At 47.0% G+C, this 19125-nt stretch overlaps 1 protein-coding gene across 5 annotated transcripts in view; it reads left to right on the top strand.

Moving 5' to 3' along the window:
• The window catches only part of RGS9 (regulator of G protein signaling 9), a 99858-nt gene that overhangs the window by 44259 nt on the left and 36474 nt on the right, over positions 1–19125 (top strand). For 4 of the 5 annotated variants that reach the window (XM_050762440.1, XM_050762439.1, XM_050762437.1 and 1 more), the window contains 3 exons: positions 3500–3571; positions 15556–15585; positions 16411–16472. In XM_050762440.1, coding sequence (XP_050618397.1) covers positions 3500–3571; positions 15556–15585; positions 16411–16472 — 164 coding nt within the window. The remainder of the gene's footprint in view (positions 1–3499; positions 3572–15555; positions 15586–16410; positions 16473–19125) is intronic. The other variant, XM_050762438.1, reaches the window with a different exon arrangement.

The following is a 19125-nucleotide window of genomic DNA, read 5'->3' as shown; positions in this document are numbered from 1 at the left end:
AGGCTGTGTGTGTGTGAGTGCATGTCAGTGTGTCTGGGTCGGCATGTATGTGAGTGAGAGTGTGCGAATGTATGCGTGCGAGTGTGTGTACATGTGTGCATGTATGTGAGGATGTATGTGTGTCTGTGTGTTGGCGTGTCAAGGTGTGAATGTATGTGAGCATGTGTATGTATGTGTGAGAGTGTGTGCAGATGTGTGCATGTAAGTGAGCATGTGTGTGAGTGTGAGTGTGCATATGTATGTGTGAGAGTGTGCCTAGGTGTGTGCATGCATGTAAACATGTATGTATGTGTCAGTGTGCACATATGTGTGAGTGTGTGTGAATGTGTGCATGTGTGAGCATGCATACGTGTGTGCATGTATGTGAGCATGTTTTTGTGTATTCATTCTCATAGTGCTATAAAGAAATACTCAAGACTGGGTAATTTATAAAGGAAAAAGGTTTAATTGACTCAGTTCTGCATGACTGGGGAAGTCTTAGGAAACTTACAATCACGGTGGAAGGGGGAAAGGCACGTCTGACATGGTGGCAGGCGAGAGAGAGCGAGTATGTGAAAGAGGGACTGTCAGACACTTATAAAACCATCAGATCTCATGAGAACTCACTATCATGAGAACAGCATGGGGGATACCACGCCTATAATCCAATCACCTCCCACCAGGTCTCTCCCTCAATCCCTGGGGATTATGGAGATTACAATTCAAGATGATATTTGGGTGGGGACACAGAGTCAAACCATATTAATGTGTGTATATGTGTGTCAGGTCATGCATGTATGTCAGCATATGTGGGTGTGCATATGTACATGTGGGAATATGCGTAGGTGTGTGCATGTATGTGAGCATGCGTGTGTGTAAGTGTGCCGGTGTGTCAGGGCATGTATGTATGTGAGCATGTGTGAGTATGAGTATGTATGTATGAGAGTGTGTGGGTGTGTGTGAGTGTGAGAGTGTGTGAACGTGCCAAAGTGGGTGTATGAAGTCTGTCTTCAGTTATGCAGGGGGATTTCTCCATAACAGATTCAGGGGGCAACTCCTAGAACCCTTTTTGGCAAAGACACTGACTTTGCTGAGCCCCTGCCATGTGAGGTTAGATCCCATGGTGTTATGCCTTCAAGACACCTGTCTCGACTGTAATTTATCCTTTGTGTGATTAATTGCTGAGTGGCTACCTCCCCCTTGAGACTGGGAGTGCCTCAATATGCCTGCTGGGGAGCAGTGGTCTCGGGGCACACTCACCATGGGCTCCACAGGGCTCAGCACAATGTCCAGCACATAGGAAGTACCCCATAGATATTTGCTGATCAAGATCCACTTGTAACAACTAGGGTAAGGATGGCTGTTCCCTTTCCCTGTCCTCCTCCCCACCCACTTTCTACTGCCTTCTCCTTTCTCTTCCTTGTGTCGTCTTGTCTGCACATATTTGCCTCCATGGTAGCCTAATGAGCTAGGTTGCTAGCAAATAAAATACAGGAAATTTGATTGAATTTGAATTTCAGATAAACAACAAATAATTTTTACGTAAATGTATTTTGTATATTTAGTATAAACATATAATAAGCATCAAAATATTGGGGCAGAAATTATTTGCCATTTATCTTAAATTAACTGGACTTCCTACATTTTATCTGGAAGTCTTACGTCTGAGCTAAAACCCAGTCTGATCCCATGGATGAGGCTGAATCTGATGGCAAGAAAGCCCAGTTGCTTCTAAACTCTCTGCTTCAGTGTAGCCAACCTGGTTGGTCACGTGGGCTGAGCAATGGGTGGATGCCTGGCATCACACCTGCATCAAGGGAAGTGAAAGACCCAAATTATTGGCCTCAAAGAGTCAAGGAGTTGAGAGAGATCAAGTAAGATTTTCTGGAGAGTTGGGTTACCTGCTGGAAAAGGGAGCTAACAGAGATTATAGTCCCAGTTTTGGGCCGTTCTTTTACATACATAATCTTAAAATGACTACAACCCCTTCTTCAGCAATAGCTACCTTCTGTTGAGAGCTTCACACCCTATCTTGTTAAGTCTTCACAAGAACCTACCACGTAGGAGGCTTCTTCTCTGTTTCTTAGAGAGGTTAGTGAGTGCCGAGACAAGGAGTGTTTTCCAAGCTCTTCTGCATAGCTGGGAAGTGGCAGAACCAGGAGTGGCACCCAGAGGTGCCTGACAAGCCTGGACTCTCCCAAAGCACTGCTCTGTCACTTCTCTTTTCCCACCTAGCCCAAGACGAAACCACAGAGTGTGGGGAAGCACTGTGGGAAGAGTCAGGAGGCCCATGTATTAGTCTCAGTGAACTCTTCTGGAGCCTGCATGTTACCCATCCATATGTCCACTCACTCATCCATCCATCTACTCATTCAACCATCCATCCATCCATCCATCCATCCATCCATCCATCCATCTCTCCCTCCCTTCATCCATTCATCCCTCCATGTATCCATCCCACTATGGTGCTGAGTTTGACATCCATCCACCCATCCATCCATCCATCCATCCATCCATCCATCCATCCATCCATCTCTTCACTCATCCATTCACCATCCATCTACCACCGATTTGCCCATTCATCCATGCATCTGTCCCTCTGTCTATCCATCCCATTATGGTGCTGAGTTTGCCATTCATCTGTCTGTCTATGCATCCATCCATCCATCCATCTGTCCATCCATTCATCTCTTCACCCATCCACTCACCATCCACCTACCACCCATTTATCCATCCATCCATCCATCCCTCCTTCCATCCATTCATACACCATTCCATCCCTCCATCCATCCATCTCACTATGGTGCTGGTGATGCCATTCATTTGTTTGTCCATCCACCCATCCATCCATCCATCCTCCATCCATCCTTCCATCCCTCCATTCATCCATCTCACTATGGTGCTGGGGATGCCATTCATCTGTCTGTCCATCCATCCGTACATCCACCCATCCATCCATCCATCCATCCATCCATTTATTTACCCACCCACCATCTACCTACCACCCATTTACCTATTCATCCATCCATCCATCCACCCATCCCCCTCTCCTTCCCTCCTTCTTGCCACCCATCCCACTCTGGTGCTGAGAATGCCATTCATCTGTCTGGCCATCCATCCATCCATCCATTCATCCATTTACTCATCCACCCATCCACCATCTACCTGCCACCCATTTACCTGTTCATCCATCCACTCATCCATGCATCCCTCTATGGTGCTGGGGATGCCAACCACCTGTCCATTTTTCCATCCACCTACCCACCCATCTACCCATTCTTCTCTCCATCCATCCTTCCGTCTCACTATGTTAGGTACTGGGGACATTGGGAGACAGAACAGCCCTCATGAAGCTCAACAGCTCACCTGGAGGGTTTACACCCACTCAGAACTTCCTGTGGGCTAGGCCACAAGTTCTTCTCAGCTGGATCTCACAATTGGCAGATTAACTGAGACCCACAGTTAACCAGAAACCAGAGACTCCCTGTAATGATCCTTATGTTGTTTTTATTCCATTTAGCCTGGAATGGACAATGTGCTGGACTACGGCCTGGACCGAGTAACCAATCCGAATGAAGTCAAGGTAAACCAGGTATGTCTCTGCCGCATAGTTTGGGTAGGGCCTAGGTTGGATTCTGGGGCTGGGAAGGTGTCCACACGTCTATTCATGTCTGTTAGGGCAACGATATCGCCCCTTTGAGACTGCCAAAGAGAGGAGGACTGTGGGCTCTGTGGACTCAGGGCTGGAGGAGAAGTGGGACCATGGCAGGGTGCTGGGTAAGGAGAAATTATGATTGAAGAGAGACAGAGGCTGTACAGTGCAGGGAAGAACTAATGGGATCTAGATGGCTGGTTTTCAAACTTTTCTGAGTCACTTCCCCCCTTGAAAATCTGACGAAAGTTATGAGCTCATTCCACTCAAAGATGCACAGACAGACGTTCTGTACACACTTTCAGCCAGTTCCTTGATCCTGAGGAGAGTGTAGACCCCAGCCTCAAAACTCAAAAAAGAGAAATACAGTTCATAAGCTGTTGAACCCATGGCCCTATTGACATTTTGGGCCAGATAATTCTTTTTTTTTTTCTATTTATTTATTTAATTAATTTATCATTTGAGACAGGGTCTCACTCTGTTGCCCAGGCTGCAGTTCTGTGGCACGCTCACAGCTCACTGCACCCTTGACCTCCTGGGCTCAGGCGATCCTCCTGCCTCAGCCGCCCAAGTAGCTAGGACCATGGGCACATGTCACCATGCTTGGCTAATTTTTAAAATTATCTGTAGAGACAGTGCCTTTTAATGTTGCCCAGCCTGGTCTTGAACTCCTGGGCTCAAGCAATCCTCTTGCCTTGGCCTCCCAAAGCACTGAGATTACAGGTGTGAGCCACTGTGCCTGGCTCAGATAGATAATTCTTTGGTGAAGTTGTCCTGTGCATTTTAGAATGTTTAGCAGCATCCCTGGCCTCTGCCCATGAGATGTCAGTACCTCCATTCCTCTCCCTGCCCACCTAAGCCCCAGTCCTAACAGTCAAAAACGTCTCCAGACATTGCCCAGTGTACCCTGGGGAGGGAGTCAACATTGCTCTGGCTGAGAACCACTGATTCCAATGAACCGGCCTAGATCCATTTAAACAGGTCTTAGATGGTTTCATTGCTTTCTGTCAAACATTGTCTTTAGGTAGCAAGGGTCATCATCTCTTTAGCCTAGGGTGTATCTATAGGGCTCTCCAGAGCCTTAAGGCATGAGTGGGGGCCTGTAGGGGTGTGCAGGGGAAGGAGGAGGGTGGAAGTGGAGGGGAAAGAAAAAGGAGCCAGAAATGTTGGCAAGGCAGCTCTGGGACAGTGTTTGCTTTTGCTCCCTGGAGAGTGTCACTGGGGGAATCATTAGGTCTCTTGTCCACAAGCCGGAGAGACCCTTCCTTTGATACACACGGGGCGCAGTCAGCCTTAACTCCGCTGTTCCCGGGGCAGCCTTTCCTGTGTTCCCCTTGTCAGATAACAGATCACTGCTGAGGCCTTGTAGGCTTGGTTGCCATGGAAACAGAATCCTCGAGTAAAAGACTGAACCTGGGTGGAAGGTTTGCTTTTTTTTTTTTTTTTTATGGCTAACTAGCAGCTCTGGAAACCTCTTTCCTGGGGAGGAGAGAGAGGGTGGAGGCAGAAAGCACATCACTCATTCTGACATAGGGGGTGGGAACCAAGGGGCACCCCTCCGTGACCCAAGCCAGGATACTGCTCTGCTGTGTGTCTGTGTGTGTGTGTGTGTGTGTTGGGGGTGTTAGGCAGGACCTTAACTTCATCCATGTGAGAGGGAAGCTAAGGAGCTGAGCTGCTCCATCCTGGATGTGACTTCCGAGGAGGGTGACCAGATTACTGTCTTTACTGGGGAGGCATCTTTGTGCCCCTTGGCCCTCAGAGCCCATTTCTTGCGGATGTGGATACTGGCAACACTCTCAGCCCAGAGCCCAGTGGGCAGGCTGGGTGTGCGACAGAGGGTGCCTTTGCCATGGTGGGGTGTGATACCGGCCATGTCTCCGCTGTTGCTTACCATTATCTTCTCTGTCTTTCTCTCTCTCTCTTCCCAGCTATCTTTTTCCCGTGCACTCTGGCTGCTGTGGAATAAAGTATTAAGAAGAATAAAGAACTGCAATTCTCATGCATGCAGAGCCCCTTCCAGCCCTCCCCTCAGCCAGCCCCAGCATGCTGTGGTTTATCTGTCTGCAGCATTTCCCACTGTCTGCGAGTCCCCTGTGTTCCTGGGTTAATCTGCCCTGAGAGGAGAGGGTCGCCAGGAGCACAAAGCATCTCCATGAAGACCTGGGAGTGCAGAGGCTTTGGATTTTTGTCTCACTTCAGAGAACTCACGGTGCCTGAGCTGGTTTGAAGAGAGGTCATTTTGAAAAGGAATCAATCCTTCTTCCTTTTTAAATTTTCTATTTTTTTTTTTTTTTTTTTTTTTGAGACAGAGTTTTGCCTTGTCGCCCAGCCAGGAGTGCAGTGGCGCAGTCTCTGCTCACTGTAAGCTCTGCCTCCCGGGTTCACGCCATTCTCCTGCTTCAGCCTCCCAAGTAGCTGGGACTACAGGCGCCCACCACCACGCCCGGCTAATTGTTTTGTATTTTTAGTAGAGACGGGGTTTCACTGTGTTAGCCAGGATAGTCTCAATCTCCTGACCTCGTGATCCACCCGCTTTGGCCTCCCAAAATGTTGGGATTACAGGCTTGAGCCACCGCACCCAGCCTCTTTTCTATTCTTTTTTTTTTTGAGACGGAGTCCCACTCTGTCACCCAGGCAGGATTGCAGTGGCGCGATCTCGGCTCACTGCAGCCTCCGCCTTCTGGGTTTAAGTAATTCCTTGCCTCAGCCTCCAGAGTAGCTGTGATTACAGGTGTGTTCCACCACGCCCAGCTCATTTTTTCATATTTTTAGTAGAGACAGGGTTTCTCCATGTTGGCCAGGCTGGTCTCGAACTCCTGACCTCAGGTGATCCACCCACCTTGGCCTCCCAAAGTGCTGGGATTACAGGCGTGAGCCACTGCGCCCAGCCATCAATCCTTCTTTTTAAACTTTTATTTTAGGTTCGGGGGTTACATTTCAGGTAAATTGCATGTCACAGGGGTTTGGTGTACAGATTATTTTGTCACTCAGGCAAGAAGCATAGTACTCATAGGTAGTTTTTCCATCCTCTCCCTCCTCCCACCCTCCACCCAGCCTGGATGTCTGTTGTTCCCTTCTTTGTGTCCTTGTGTACTCAATGTTTAGCTCCCACTAGTGAGACCATGTGGTATTTGGTTTGCTGTTCCTGCGTTAGGTTGCTTAGGATAATGGTTTCTAGCTCCATCCATGTTGCTACAAAGAACAAGATCTCATTTTTTTTATGGCTGCATGGTATTCCACAGTGTATATGTACCACATTTTCTTTATCCAGTCTACCAATGATGGGCATTTAGGTTGGTTCCATGTCTTTGCTGTTGTGAATAGTGCTGCAGTGAACATAGGCATGCATGTGTCTTTATGATGGAATGAATTATATTCCTTTGGGTGTATACCTAGTAATGGGATTGCTGGGTCAAATGGTAATTCTGTTTTAAGTTCTTTGAGAAATCATCACACTGCTTTCTACAATGGCTGAACTAATTTCATTCCCACCAGCAGCATATAAGCTTCCCTTTTCTCCTTGCCAGCATCTGTTATTTTTTGACTTTTTAATAATAGCCATTCTGAGTGGTGTGAGATGGTATCTCATTGTGGTTTTGATTTGCATTTCGAGAATGAGTAAATTCTTGAGAAGATGTATCTGTTTTCCCCAAATAGAGGGAAGTAACCGTCAACCATAAGGAGGAAGCTCATTAGGTTGGCAGGTGTCTCGGGCCCTGGGTGGCCCACTCCCGCTGGCTGATGGCCGCTGGGAGGGACTGGCCAGGGGCCGGGACCACACTCTGGAAGTGAGTCCTCTTTCAGCTCCAATACCTTGAGGCATATGGAGCCTCCAACTCCTCCCCCCAGGAGGTGATGGGGGCAGGGGCTGCTCATGGCACGGTCACTGCTATCATTTAGGGATGAGGGCAGTGCCGGGTGCTGAAGAGACCCTTGACATAGGCCTGAGCCCCAACTCTGCCACTTCCGGTCCACGTGATCTTGGGTGAGCTCTTTCTTGAGGCACAGTTTCAGTTTCCTCATCTCTAATAGGGGAAGCATGCTAGTTCCTTCCTCAGAGGATTAAGTGGGATCACTTATGTGTAGTGTCCAGAATGCTAATCAACACATAGAGACTCTCCACACACAGCTGGTATTATTCTAAATGTTGTCATGCTGTGAGAGAGAATTTGTGGAACTTGTAGACCTCAGACTCCATGTTAGGGTGCTGTACCTAGCCAGTTTCCTCTTCTACCTCTTCACCTTCTCATACTTCTCCTCTGGTTGGAGGTGGAAGGAGGGGTTACATGCCACTTTCAATCTCTCTGCTTACTCCAATAAGCAGCTGCTCAGAACCTCAGTCTACACTGGCGAGTATACAGATCTTTCGGTAAAAGGCAGAAATACGGCCCGGCAGTATAAACTACTGTGCTCTGCAGAGGTGCTCAGCCTGCAGCCCTCAGTGAGCAACACCCCCTCCCGCACCATATGCTCCCACCAATAGGGGACAAACTGCTTTCTTCTTGTGGCTTCTGTGTGACCATGGCTGGCTGAGGGAAGGGAAGGGGCTAATGTTTTCTGACAGCTCCCTGCGTGCCAGGCACGGAGCTGAGTGCGTCACCCCTTGTCACGGCTCAGCTAAGACTCACTACTGCGTTATGAGGTAGATGGCCACGTTGGCCTCTGTTTCACATTTGAGAAAGCAGGCCGAGAGAGAGGCTGGCTCCCCCAAGGACGCACAGCTGAGAAGTTGTGAAGCCGGGATCTGAACCTCAGCTGATGGCCGCCAGAGCCCACTCCACATCCTGCCTGACGTTTTCTAATGTCTTTATTGTGGCTTTTAGAAGTTTTTCTGGATTTCCTGAAATCCATTAACAGAGGTAATGTCAGTTTCCTTTTTCACGTGGAGAAAACAAAGTAGAGAGACACAGCCTTTTGCCCAAGGTGACCCAGCCAGGATTCAGTTACGTGTTTCCAATTCTGTAGCTCATGCACCTCCCTGATACCACCACTGCTCCCCTCTCCATCTGGCAAGGCCTACGTCCTGCACCTAGGGCCGGCTTCATGGGCAGGGGGCTTGTACAGCCGCCCAAGACCCCACCCTCAGAAGAACCCTTGTTTGGTTTAATGTTCTGTTACCATCTCAGAATTCTTTACGCTTTTTTTTTCTGAACAGTAAACCTGCATTTTTGTTTTGCATTGAGCCTTGTAAATTGTAAGCAGTTCTACCTCTACCGGATGAGGTTGTACCTGGCTGGATGGCTATTTACTTCGCATGATCACAATCTTGAATCCAAGACTCCTTAGACAGCTGCACCCCCTTAATTTTTTAAAAAATCTATCTATCTATCTATCTATCTATCTATCTATCTATCTATCTATCTATCTACCTACCTATCTACCTATCTACCTACCTACCTACCTACCTACCTACCTACCTACCTACCTACCTACCTATCTATTTTGAGACAGTCTTACTCTGTTGCCCAGGCTGGAGTGTAGAGGCACAATTTCGGATCACCACAACCTCCACCTCCTGAAATGATTTTTGTGCCTTAGCCTACTGAGTAGCTGGGATTACAAACGTGTGCCACCATGCACGGCTAATTTTTATATTTTTAGTAGAGACAAGGTTTTGCCTTTTTGGCCAAGCTGGTCTCAAAATCCTGGCCTTGGGTGATTCGCCTGCCTTGGCCTCTCAGAGTGCTAGGATTACAGACGTGAGCCACCATGCCTGGCCTTTATTTATTTATTTTGAGACTAGATTATAAGACTGGCTAATTTTTGTATTTTTAGTAGAGATGGGGTTTTACCTTGTTGCCCAGGCTGGTCTTGAACTCCTGGGCTCAAGTGATCCACCTGCCTTGGCCTCCCATAGTGCTGGGATTACAACAGGTATGAACCACTGCGCCCAGCCCCATCTCTTTTCTTGCCTGCTTTGCCTTAACCCCTTGTGTTTCTGGATCTCCCGGTTTCTGACTTTAGATCCTCTCTCTGCTCTCAATGCCAGTGCTGCCTGATTCCTCACGGTTCTCCCCATCTCGCCTTTGGCTCCGTGGCTTTCTCGGCCCCGCACCTGTGTTTCTCTGCAGTTACCTGCCCAGCTACCCATTCCCAAGGTCCTTCCTTATTTCTCTCCTGCACTCCTGCCTGTGGCCTGACCCCTCCTGCCCTGTGATAATTGTCTGCAGCCTCCATCCCGGGTTCACCTGTCAGCCGGCCCAAAGCTATGTAAACAACAAGTCTAGATGTGTCCCTATTTGGGCAACTCTGCAAGGGAAAAATAAGAAGTTGTTAGAATGCTAAGAATCCAGAGATTCCTTAGGTGGAATCTTCCTCCTGTAGCAAAGTGTGTCGCTGAGATGAGGCATAAAGAAGTGGCTTGGCTCCAGGAGGGCTGGCAGCTGAGAAAGGAGGGAAGTTGTGTGTAAATGCCAGGCTGGAAAAAAACCCCTTATTTCTTATTTTATCATGAGGTGGTTTTCTTTGAGTTGCTTAGAATTGTGTGTACTCTTTTTTTTTGTAACAACTTCACTTTAACATAATGTTTCTTATTGCCTTCGGCTAAGATATAATAATATTGATAGTAGTTTTGCAAGACTTAGCAAATAAAAATACAGGATTCCCAGTTATGTTTGAATTTCAGATAAGTAATGAATATCTTTTTCACATAAGTAGGTCCCAAATATTGCCTGTGAATCCTGTGTTGTATCTTACGATGAGGGCTAAAATTGTGGCGTGCACGTGCTCAGTGGTGGTGTAGTAGCCCTAATGAGTAGGCTCTGTGTGTGGGTCTCTGTTATGTGCCAGGCACCTTATGTCTATTATCTCATTTAGTCCCTCTTTTTTTCTATTCTCCTTTTACAAATGAGAAATTAGAGGCTCTGAGATGCTGAGCAACTCATCCAAGGTCATAGCCAGGAAGTGGTAGGACTAGGATTTTAACCTTTGTCTGACCCCCAAAGCCCATATACTTCTATTTCTTTCCTTCCTTCCTTCTTTCCTTCCTTCCTTCCTTTTTCTCTCTTTCCTTCCCTCCTTCATTCCCTCCCTTCTCTCTCTCTTTCCTTTCTTTTCTTTTCTTTTCCTTCTTTCTTTCTCTTTCTTCCTTTTTCTTTCTTTCTCTCTCTCTTTCTTTCTTTCTTTCCTTCCTTCCTTCCTTCCTTCCTTCTTTCCTTCCTTCTTTCTCTCTCTCTCTCTCTTTCTTCCTTCCTTCCTTCCTTCCTTCCTTCCTTCCTTCCTTCCTTCCTTCCTTCCTTCCTTCCTTCCTTCCTCCCTTCCTCCCTTCCTCCCTTCCTCCCTTCCTCCCTTCTTCCCTTCTTCCCTTCCTCCCTTCCTCCCTTTCTCCCTTCCTTCTATCTGTCTCTCTCTCTTTCTTTCTTTTTTGAGACAAGGTCTTGTTCAGTCACCCATGCTCCAGTGCAGTGGTGCCATCCTAGCTCACTGCCGCCTCAAACTCCTGGGCTCAAGCAATCCTCTGGCCTCAGCCTCCAGCAGTTGCTGGGACCACAGGCATGTATCACCATCCATACTCTTTCCTGAATCTCTTCTCCACCACTCCCTCCAAATCAAATTGTCTCTTCACCTTTTAGAGAAGTTCAGGACTATTTTCCCTCACTGTCCTCTCCCTGCACGCAATCCTAGAAGAGCAGAGATCCCTGTATGTCAACCTAGAGGAAGAAGATCCCATGGACGGCTAATATTTCCAGGTTCATAATTTATTGTACAAATTGAATTATCACATGACAAGTTGACATGAGCTTCTCCAGGCATGAGAACTTAATGGAGGAGGCACAGACAGTTTAGAATCCATTATGTTGCTTTCACAGCTGGAGTTTTTTTAGATCTTGACTTGGAGTGAAAGGTCATCAAAACAATGCCTCCATATGTGGCCAGTACACAACTCATTCTACTGGTGAGCATCTAAAAGTTGAAATGTATTTTAGTGCCTGGGATTGGGCATCATTTTCTGGACCTGCCATGATTTCAATCTAGCCAAAGCCACACATTCCGCAGCCACTGTCCTTCAACGTACGCAACCTGGACAGCTATTTTTAAAGCTAGAAATACAAGCTAAAATTCATGTGGACAATCCAAGGTAGAGGTGGGAAAGTCTCACCTTCAACCAAATCCTATTAATGGAGAGCAGGCTGCAGTTCCATTCCCAGAAGGTAACTGGTAATTCTGGGAATCAGAAAACAAAATAGCAAACTACAGCGCAGAGGCAGAGCCCTAGGGAGAGAATAAAATCAAATGAAGCGAACAGGAGTATACAAATTGTAAACCCCTGAAGACTGAGGTAATGGCCCTAGAAGCAAGTATATTAGGCCAAAGGAAGACCCCCTAGAGGCAGAATGGAAATGAGCATGGCAGAAAGTCCTGCAAATACGGCTCCCTGCAGGGCCCAGAGAACACCAGGCAGCCAGGGTGCGTCCACTCAGGAGCCCTGTGCCCCCAGGTTCTGGCTGCAGAACAGTGGCCGACAGGCAGACAGCTTGATGCTGGGGTCTGGACTCCTTGGAGGTGCTTAAGACACTGGCTGCTGAGTATGGGCCTAGCATGATTCTGGTCTTCACCATCATGAGTGTTAAGGACAGAGTGTTTCTGGTACTTGTGTTTGTCTTGTGTTAGGGCTCTAATTCACTTTTGCTTTACATTTTATTTATTTATTTATTATGAGATGGAGTTTCGCTCTATCACCCAGGCTGGAGTGCAGTAGCATGATCTCGGCTCACTGCAGCCTCCACCTCCTGGGTTCAAGCAATTCTCCTGCGTCATTCCCGCCTCCACCACCACGCTCCCCCCCCCCCCCCCCCCCGCCCACTGCCAAGTAACTAGGATTACAGGTGTGCACCACCATGCCCGGTTAATTTTTGTATTTTCAGTAGAGATGGGGGAGCTCACCATGTTGGCCAGGCTGACCTTAGGTGATCTGCCTGCCTCAGCTTCCCAAAGTGCTGGGGTTACAGGCCTGAACCACTGTACCCGGCCATGTTTACATTTTAAATTAAGTCACTGGACAGAGTCATTCCATCCTGTAGCACTCTCAGCTTCAGGGCAAGGAAGGAGTGGGAAGAGAGCAGGCTAGGAGGAGAAAGTGAACAGGATCAGCTAGTTTGTGTTTCTCAACAATCACTCTTCAGCTTTGCAAAGGGAGGAGCTGGATATGAATCCTGGCCCATCCAATTACTGACCAGGAGGTGTTGAGAAGGTTACTTACTACCTCTCAGGAGCTTTGTTTCCTCAGCTAAAAATGAGTATAATAAAATCTCCTTACCTTAAGCTTTGTAAAGGCTCAAAGAAGTGTAAATTGCTTCACAGTAGTTGCTAGGCAGTTATCATTATGTAAAAGTACAGCTCCCCCTTTGAGCAGAGGGCATAGACCAGTAGATGCTATTCTGAATAACCCACTCCAGCAAGGCTCCAACAGAAGGAAGTAATTATACAGTATTAGATTTAAATGTAAGTCCACTCTGGCCCCACGGTCCTTTTCTACCTGAAATGTGCATCTTCTAAAACAGTGCCTTATGTTGGAGGAGAATGGGATCAAATAAGTATGGTTGCCAATGCATTTGGATCATTTGGGGAGTGCTTTCCATTTTTTAGTGGAAAAAAATGCTATTAAGCTTAGAAAATGTCCCCATTATTCTAGGCCCCCAAGCACAATGAAGTCATCATTTATTACATATTTACAGAGCATCTACTCTGCGTTGGCCATTGTGCTAGGGAAGATAGACATGGCCCCCTGCCCTTAATGGTGCCTTCATATTGGTTCATACATTGAACAAAGAGTCACACAAATAAGGATAAAATTCAAATGGTGATCAGTGCTATGAAGGAGCAAGTCAGGATGTATAAGAGCCTAAAACATAAAGAACTACATGAGCCTTACCTTTCTGAGATAACTCTTCCTAATCCCTTATGCAGGAAAAAAGATTTCTTGTGAAAAGCAATGATAGAAAAGCAATCCAGGGAAGCAAAATGAAACCCAGCCTGAGTTAGAAAGGAGAGACGAGTATATCACAGTCTAGATTGGACTCTCCTTTACTCCTTTTCAATGAGCTCATGAACCAGTGTTTATTTTGCTGACTGGCTCAAAGGAAGTAGTGGCCTCCTCAGACTTACAACTCTTTTCCAAGTGAAGACTTGGGGGTGTTAAGCAGCATGGATATTAGCAAGGCAGGAATTAAGAGGCTCTGCGTGAGGCCAGGCAAGGTGGCTCACGCCTGTAATCCCAACACTTTGGGAGGCCAAGGCAGGCAGATCACGAGGTCAAGAGATTGAAACGATCCTGGCCAACATGGTAAAACCCCATCTCTACTAAAAATACAAAAATTAGCTGGGCGTGGTGGTGCGTGCCTGTAGGCCCAGCTACTTGGGAGGCTGAGGCAGGAGAATCACTTGAACCCGGAAGGTGGAGGTTGCAGTGAGCTGAGATCATACCACTGCACTCCAGCCTGGCAACAGAGCGAGACTCTGTCTCAACAACAACAACAAACAAACAAACAACAACAAAAAAGAGGCTCCTCTTGAAGTGTAAGAGTCAGTACCAACCAGCCCCTGGACACAACCAAACCCAGGAGAACTGAGGCTGGGATCACCACCTTGCCCAACCTCCAAGAGTTCCGTGGAGCAGAAAAGCAGCACAGACGAAGCACAACCCACTGCAACTGCAGATCTATGTATTTTAGCCAGAGATAGATCTGAATGGCTTCCAGGAGCTTCTAAGAGCCTGAACATGAAGCCCCTCTTGGAGCTGTGCACGCAGTGCATGCTGGCCTCAAGCCTTTCCATTATGTGCTTTATTTTGGGTAACAATGGTTTTTTTTTTTTTTTTTTTTTTTTTTGAGACGGAGTCTCGCTCTGTCACCCAGGCTGGAGTGCAGTGGCCGGATCTCAGCTCACTGCAAGCTCTGCCTCCCGGGTTTACGCCATTCTCCTGCCTCAGCCTCCGGAGTAGCTGGGACTACAGGCGCCCGCCACCTCGCCCGGCTAGTTTTTTGTATTTTTTTTAGTAGAGACGGGGTTTCACTGTGTTAGCCAGGATGGTCTCGATCTCCTGACCTCGTGATCCGCCCGTCTCAGCCTCCCAAAGTGCTGGGATTACAGGCTTGAGCCACCGCGCCCGGCCTTATTTTTCAACTTATATTATTGGTCAAATTGTTATGACTCTTTGAGGAATGCATCTCACCATTGCTTCAGAGCTCTCCCCGTTACAAAAGAAACCAACACCCAAGCTCTGTGCTAGTTTTTCTATCTCCTCTCTCTCTCTCTTTTTTTTCTTTTTTGAGACAAGATCTTGCACTGTTACTCAGGCTAGAATGCAGTGGCATGATCATGGCTCACTGCAGTCTCAACCTCCCAGGATCAGGCGACCCTTTCACCTCAGCCTCCCAAGTAGCTGAGACTGCAGTTGCATGCTACCGTGCCTGGCTAATTTTTTGTACTTTTAGTAAAGACGGGGTTTTGTCATGTTGCTCGGGCTAGTCTCAAACTCCTGGGCTCAAGCGATCCTCCCTCCTCGGCCTCCCAAAGTGCTGGGATTACAGGCTTGAGCCACCACACCTGGCCTTCCTCATTTTCTCTTAATCCATATCTCAGATGGGAATCTTTATCTGTCACTCTACAGATCGTTCTGTAGGCACTATGCTAAATTGGCACCAATCCCAAACTTAGTCCTTAATTCATCTTGGCCTTTAGGCAAGCAAAGTTACAGTGCCAAATTCTGCTCCTTCGCTTGCCAGATCTCTTAGTTGGTATTTATTCCACAGGGGTTACATAGAATAGAGTGGAGGCAGTAGAAACAGGGAAATCCTACCTTTTAAGAAAGACAAAAAATGGGCATTTTTCTCATGGGGAAGGATTTTTATTTTTCAAATGGGTGTTTGAGCTGTAATGATTTCATGACATCTGTTTAATGGTTTTGTTTCTTTGTTTTACAGAAACAAACAGTCATTGCTGTCAAAAAAGAGGTAATTAGTCTTCCACTTCCAGTGAAGAATGGTTTTAAATCTTCTGACAGATTATATGTACTTTGCTTTACCCTCTGCACTTGGTAATGAAATGAAAACCATGTGCTGTGTTCAAACAATTATTTCCAAATTCATGGATGGCACAGAGTGATGAAGCATCTTTTGTAAGCTCTGGCTGGGTCTGAAAAACCCCTCAAAGGCACAGAGCTGAGGGGTGGCCAGAGAGGACTGTGGAACCAATGCTGCAGGCTGCAGAGACTCTACATCCCCAGCGTGGCCCCTGTGCCTATCATTACAGGGCCAGAATGTACCCAAGGTGACAAACTGCCTATTCTGGCAAATCTTATGTCTGGGGCCCAAGACAGAGTCCTGGGAAGCATTGAGCATTGAGGTGGGATGTGCGGTTAGCTATCTGAACGTGGAAGAAGGTGGTGGAGGAGGGGATAACTTGCTTTGGCCAATGCTGCAGAATCAGGAAGTTTAAGGATGTCACCTGTGGTGGGGACCACTCTCTGCTTCTGTCAGCCAGAGGCACGTGAGGGAAAAGTCAGGTATTTGTCCCCGTGTCTCAGTTGAATGCTCCTTACAACTTTTTTTTTTTCTGCTGATGCTTTTTCCCAGACTAATACATAATGGCTGAAGGAGGCCACTGATTTGAAGTCTGTGGTCATCTGTCCACCGTGGGCCTGACCCACTGGTACTGAGGGGACTGGCTTTGGGCATGGGGTGCGGCTGTGGGTAAATGGCTTCTGGGTTTGGAGGCTGTGTGTAGTGACACTGAAGGGTGGGGGGTTGAACACCTTCTGACAACTGTGTCTCTTCCAGATCATGTATTACCAACAGGCCTTGATGAGGTCCACAGTGAAGTCTTCCGTGTCCCTGGGAGGGTATGTCTCTGATTTGTTGATCTTGCTAAAGTCTGAGCAATAGGTAAGACAAGAGGAGAACTTCTGTTTTAAGGCAAACTCAACAGGTCCTGGGCTGATGGACTGAAGATTCAGCAGAACTGCGAGGGACAAAACCAGTCTCTTGGGGGCTTAGTTCCTAGTTCATCTCTCAGAATAAGCCTCCGGGTCTCAGCCGGGCGCTGTGGCTCAAACCTTTAATCCCAGCACTTTGGGAGGCTGAGACGGGCGGATCACGAGGTCAGGAGATCGAGACCATCCTGGCTAACACAGTGAAACCCCGTCTCTACTAAAAAATACAAAAAAAAAAAAAAACTAGCCGGGTGAGGTGGCGGGCGCCTGTAGTTCCAGCTACTCGGGAGGCTGAGGCAGGAGAATGGCGTAAACCCGGGAGGCGGAGCTTGCAGTGAGCTGAGATCCGGCCACTGCACTCCAGCCTGGGTGACAGAGCAAGACTCTGTCTCAAAAAAAAAAAAAAAAAAACCTCCGGGTCTCATCTTGGGTTAGACAAAATCAAGGGTAGGTGAGATTCTAGAAAAGACTGTTATGTCTCTTGGAATCCACTAATGTGTGGATGGGGAAGTTGGAAAGAGTTGGAAGTCCGTGGACTGAAGACCCTGTGAGGATCCAAGACAGCCTGGGTTCCTATCGTTACCCGTTCCAATTCATTAGGAGTGTGTGAGTCACGTTTACTGGTTCCATGTGCTACTAAATGTCCGTCGTTCATCTTTGATTTAAAATCCCCTTAAGATAAATTGGACATTTATGTTTGATTTGTTGAACTTTCTGGCTACCTTGACCCAGCCCCGCATAGGACATCATCTAGGAGACAAGAAAGAGCTGAGTGCCACCTCCCACATGCAAGCAGTTATTCCTTTAAAATGCGGAATTTATTTTAGGAGGACATTGCTAACTCTGGGATTTTCCTGCACACATGAAAATAAACTTGGCTTATTCCTGGGAGGCACGATGTGACTAATCATGTATTCTAACTGTGTAAGACTCAAGTCATGGTACTAATCGGGACTGAAGATGCTATGTTTTGTTTAGTGCCTTCCTTCAATATGGTTAAGGGTTGGGCTCTTGTAAAAATTTTTTACGTCTTCCTATGTCCCCAGTTTGCAAAAATGCCACCTGCCTGAGAAAATATGCCCTGACCCCACCCACATTTCAGTGACTCTGCTGCTACTGAGCCCTGATCCTAGCTGAGGAGGGCACCTGTGTACTCAGGGGCACTCACTTTGGGTTATAATAATCCTCATTATTCTATGATAAACTCAAAACCATGTACTTCTGTGTTCCATAAACCCAGTTTCATGAAACCAAACAGAAAGAAAATGAAAGGAGACCCAAGGATATTTCTTAGACATACTTTCCAATTTTATTTGTCTCCGGACCTTCTTACCATAATTTTGACATCATTAGTGTTTTGACCTGTGAACCAGTTTTTTTTTTTTTTTTTTTTTTTTTTGTTATTTTCCTCCAGCTTCTCTGCTGGCAAAGGTCTGGGCCAGGTGAGGTGGTGTGCGCCTGGTAAAGGTCTGGGCCTGGTGTGCACTGGTAAAGGATTGGGCCGGGTGAGGTGGTGTACGCCTGTAATCCCAGCACTTTGGGAAGCCGAGGCAGGCAGATCACGTGAGGCCAGGAGTTCAAGACCAGCCTAGTCAAAATGGTGAAACCCCGTCCCTACTAAAAAGATAAAAATTAGCCGGGCATGGTGGTGTGCGCCTGTAGTCCCAGCTACTTAGGAGGCTGAGGCACAAGAATTACTTGAACCCAGGAGGAGGAGGCTGCAGTGAGCTGAGAGAGTGCCACTGTGCTCCAGCCTGGGAGACAGCGCAAACTCCGTCTCAAAAAAAAAAAAAAAAAAAAAAAAAAACATAAAAAAATGGTCTGATTGTGGCCTAAGAGAGTCTCGGGAGAGAAGAAGCCAGGGGGCTTGAGTTCTGCATAGAATTGCAAACCCAGTGCTTGTCGCTAAGGCACCAGTGGTTTATCTCTAAGGCGTGGATCCTGTTCTGTCCAAATCTCCTGGCTGAGGGAAGACTTCAGGGCAGGTGCATTTCACATTCACTGTGGACACAATTTTCCAACTACGGGGAGGAGGCACAGCAGGTTTTCGATACCCAGACAGCAGGAGATGTACTAACTCAGAAGGTCTGACTCAACTCAAGGGAATTAGCTCTTTTTTAGAAGAGTTTTTTTTAAATTGACACATAATTGTACATGTTTAGGGGTACATAGTGATGTTTCAGTACATACAATGAATACCGATTGGATCAGGGTAATTAGCATATCCATTATCTCAAAGGTTTATTATTTGTGTTGGGAGCATTCAATATCTTCTTTTCTGGCTATTTGAAAGTATATAAAGTAGAACAGTGGTTACTACAGACTGGGAAGGGCAGGGGGGAGGGGAGATAGGAAACTATTTGTTAAAGGATAAAAAATTAGGCTGGGAGTGGTGGCTCATGTCTATAATCCCAGCACTTTGGGAGGCCGAGGCGGGAGGATTACTCGAGTCCAGGAGTTGAAGACCAGCTTGGGCAACATAGTGAGACTCCATCTCTACAAAGAATTTAAAAAAAAATAGCCAAAAAATAGGTGTGGTGGCACATGCCTGTGGTCCCATCTC

This window comes from Macaca thibetana, chromosome 16 (assembly GCF_024542745.1).
Source record: "Macaca thibetana thibetana isolate TM-01 chromosome 16, ASM2454274v1, whole genome shotgun sequence".
NCBI lineage: Eukaryota > Metazoa > Chordata > Mammalia > Primates > Cercopithecidae > Macaca > Macaca thibetana.
This window is presented reverse-complemented; position numbering and strand designations above follow the sequence as displayed.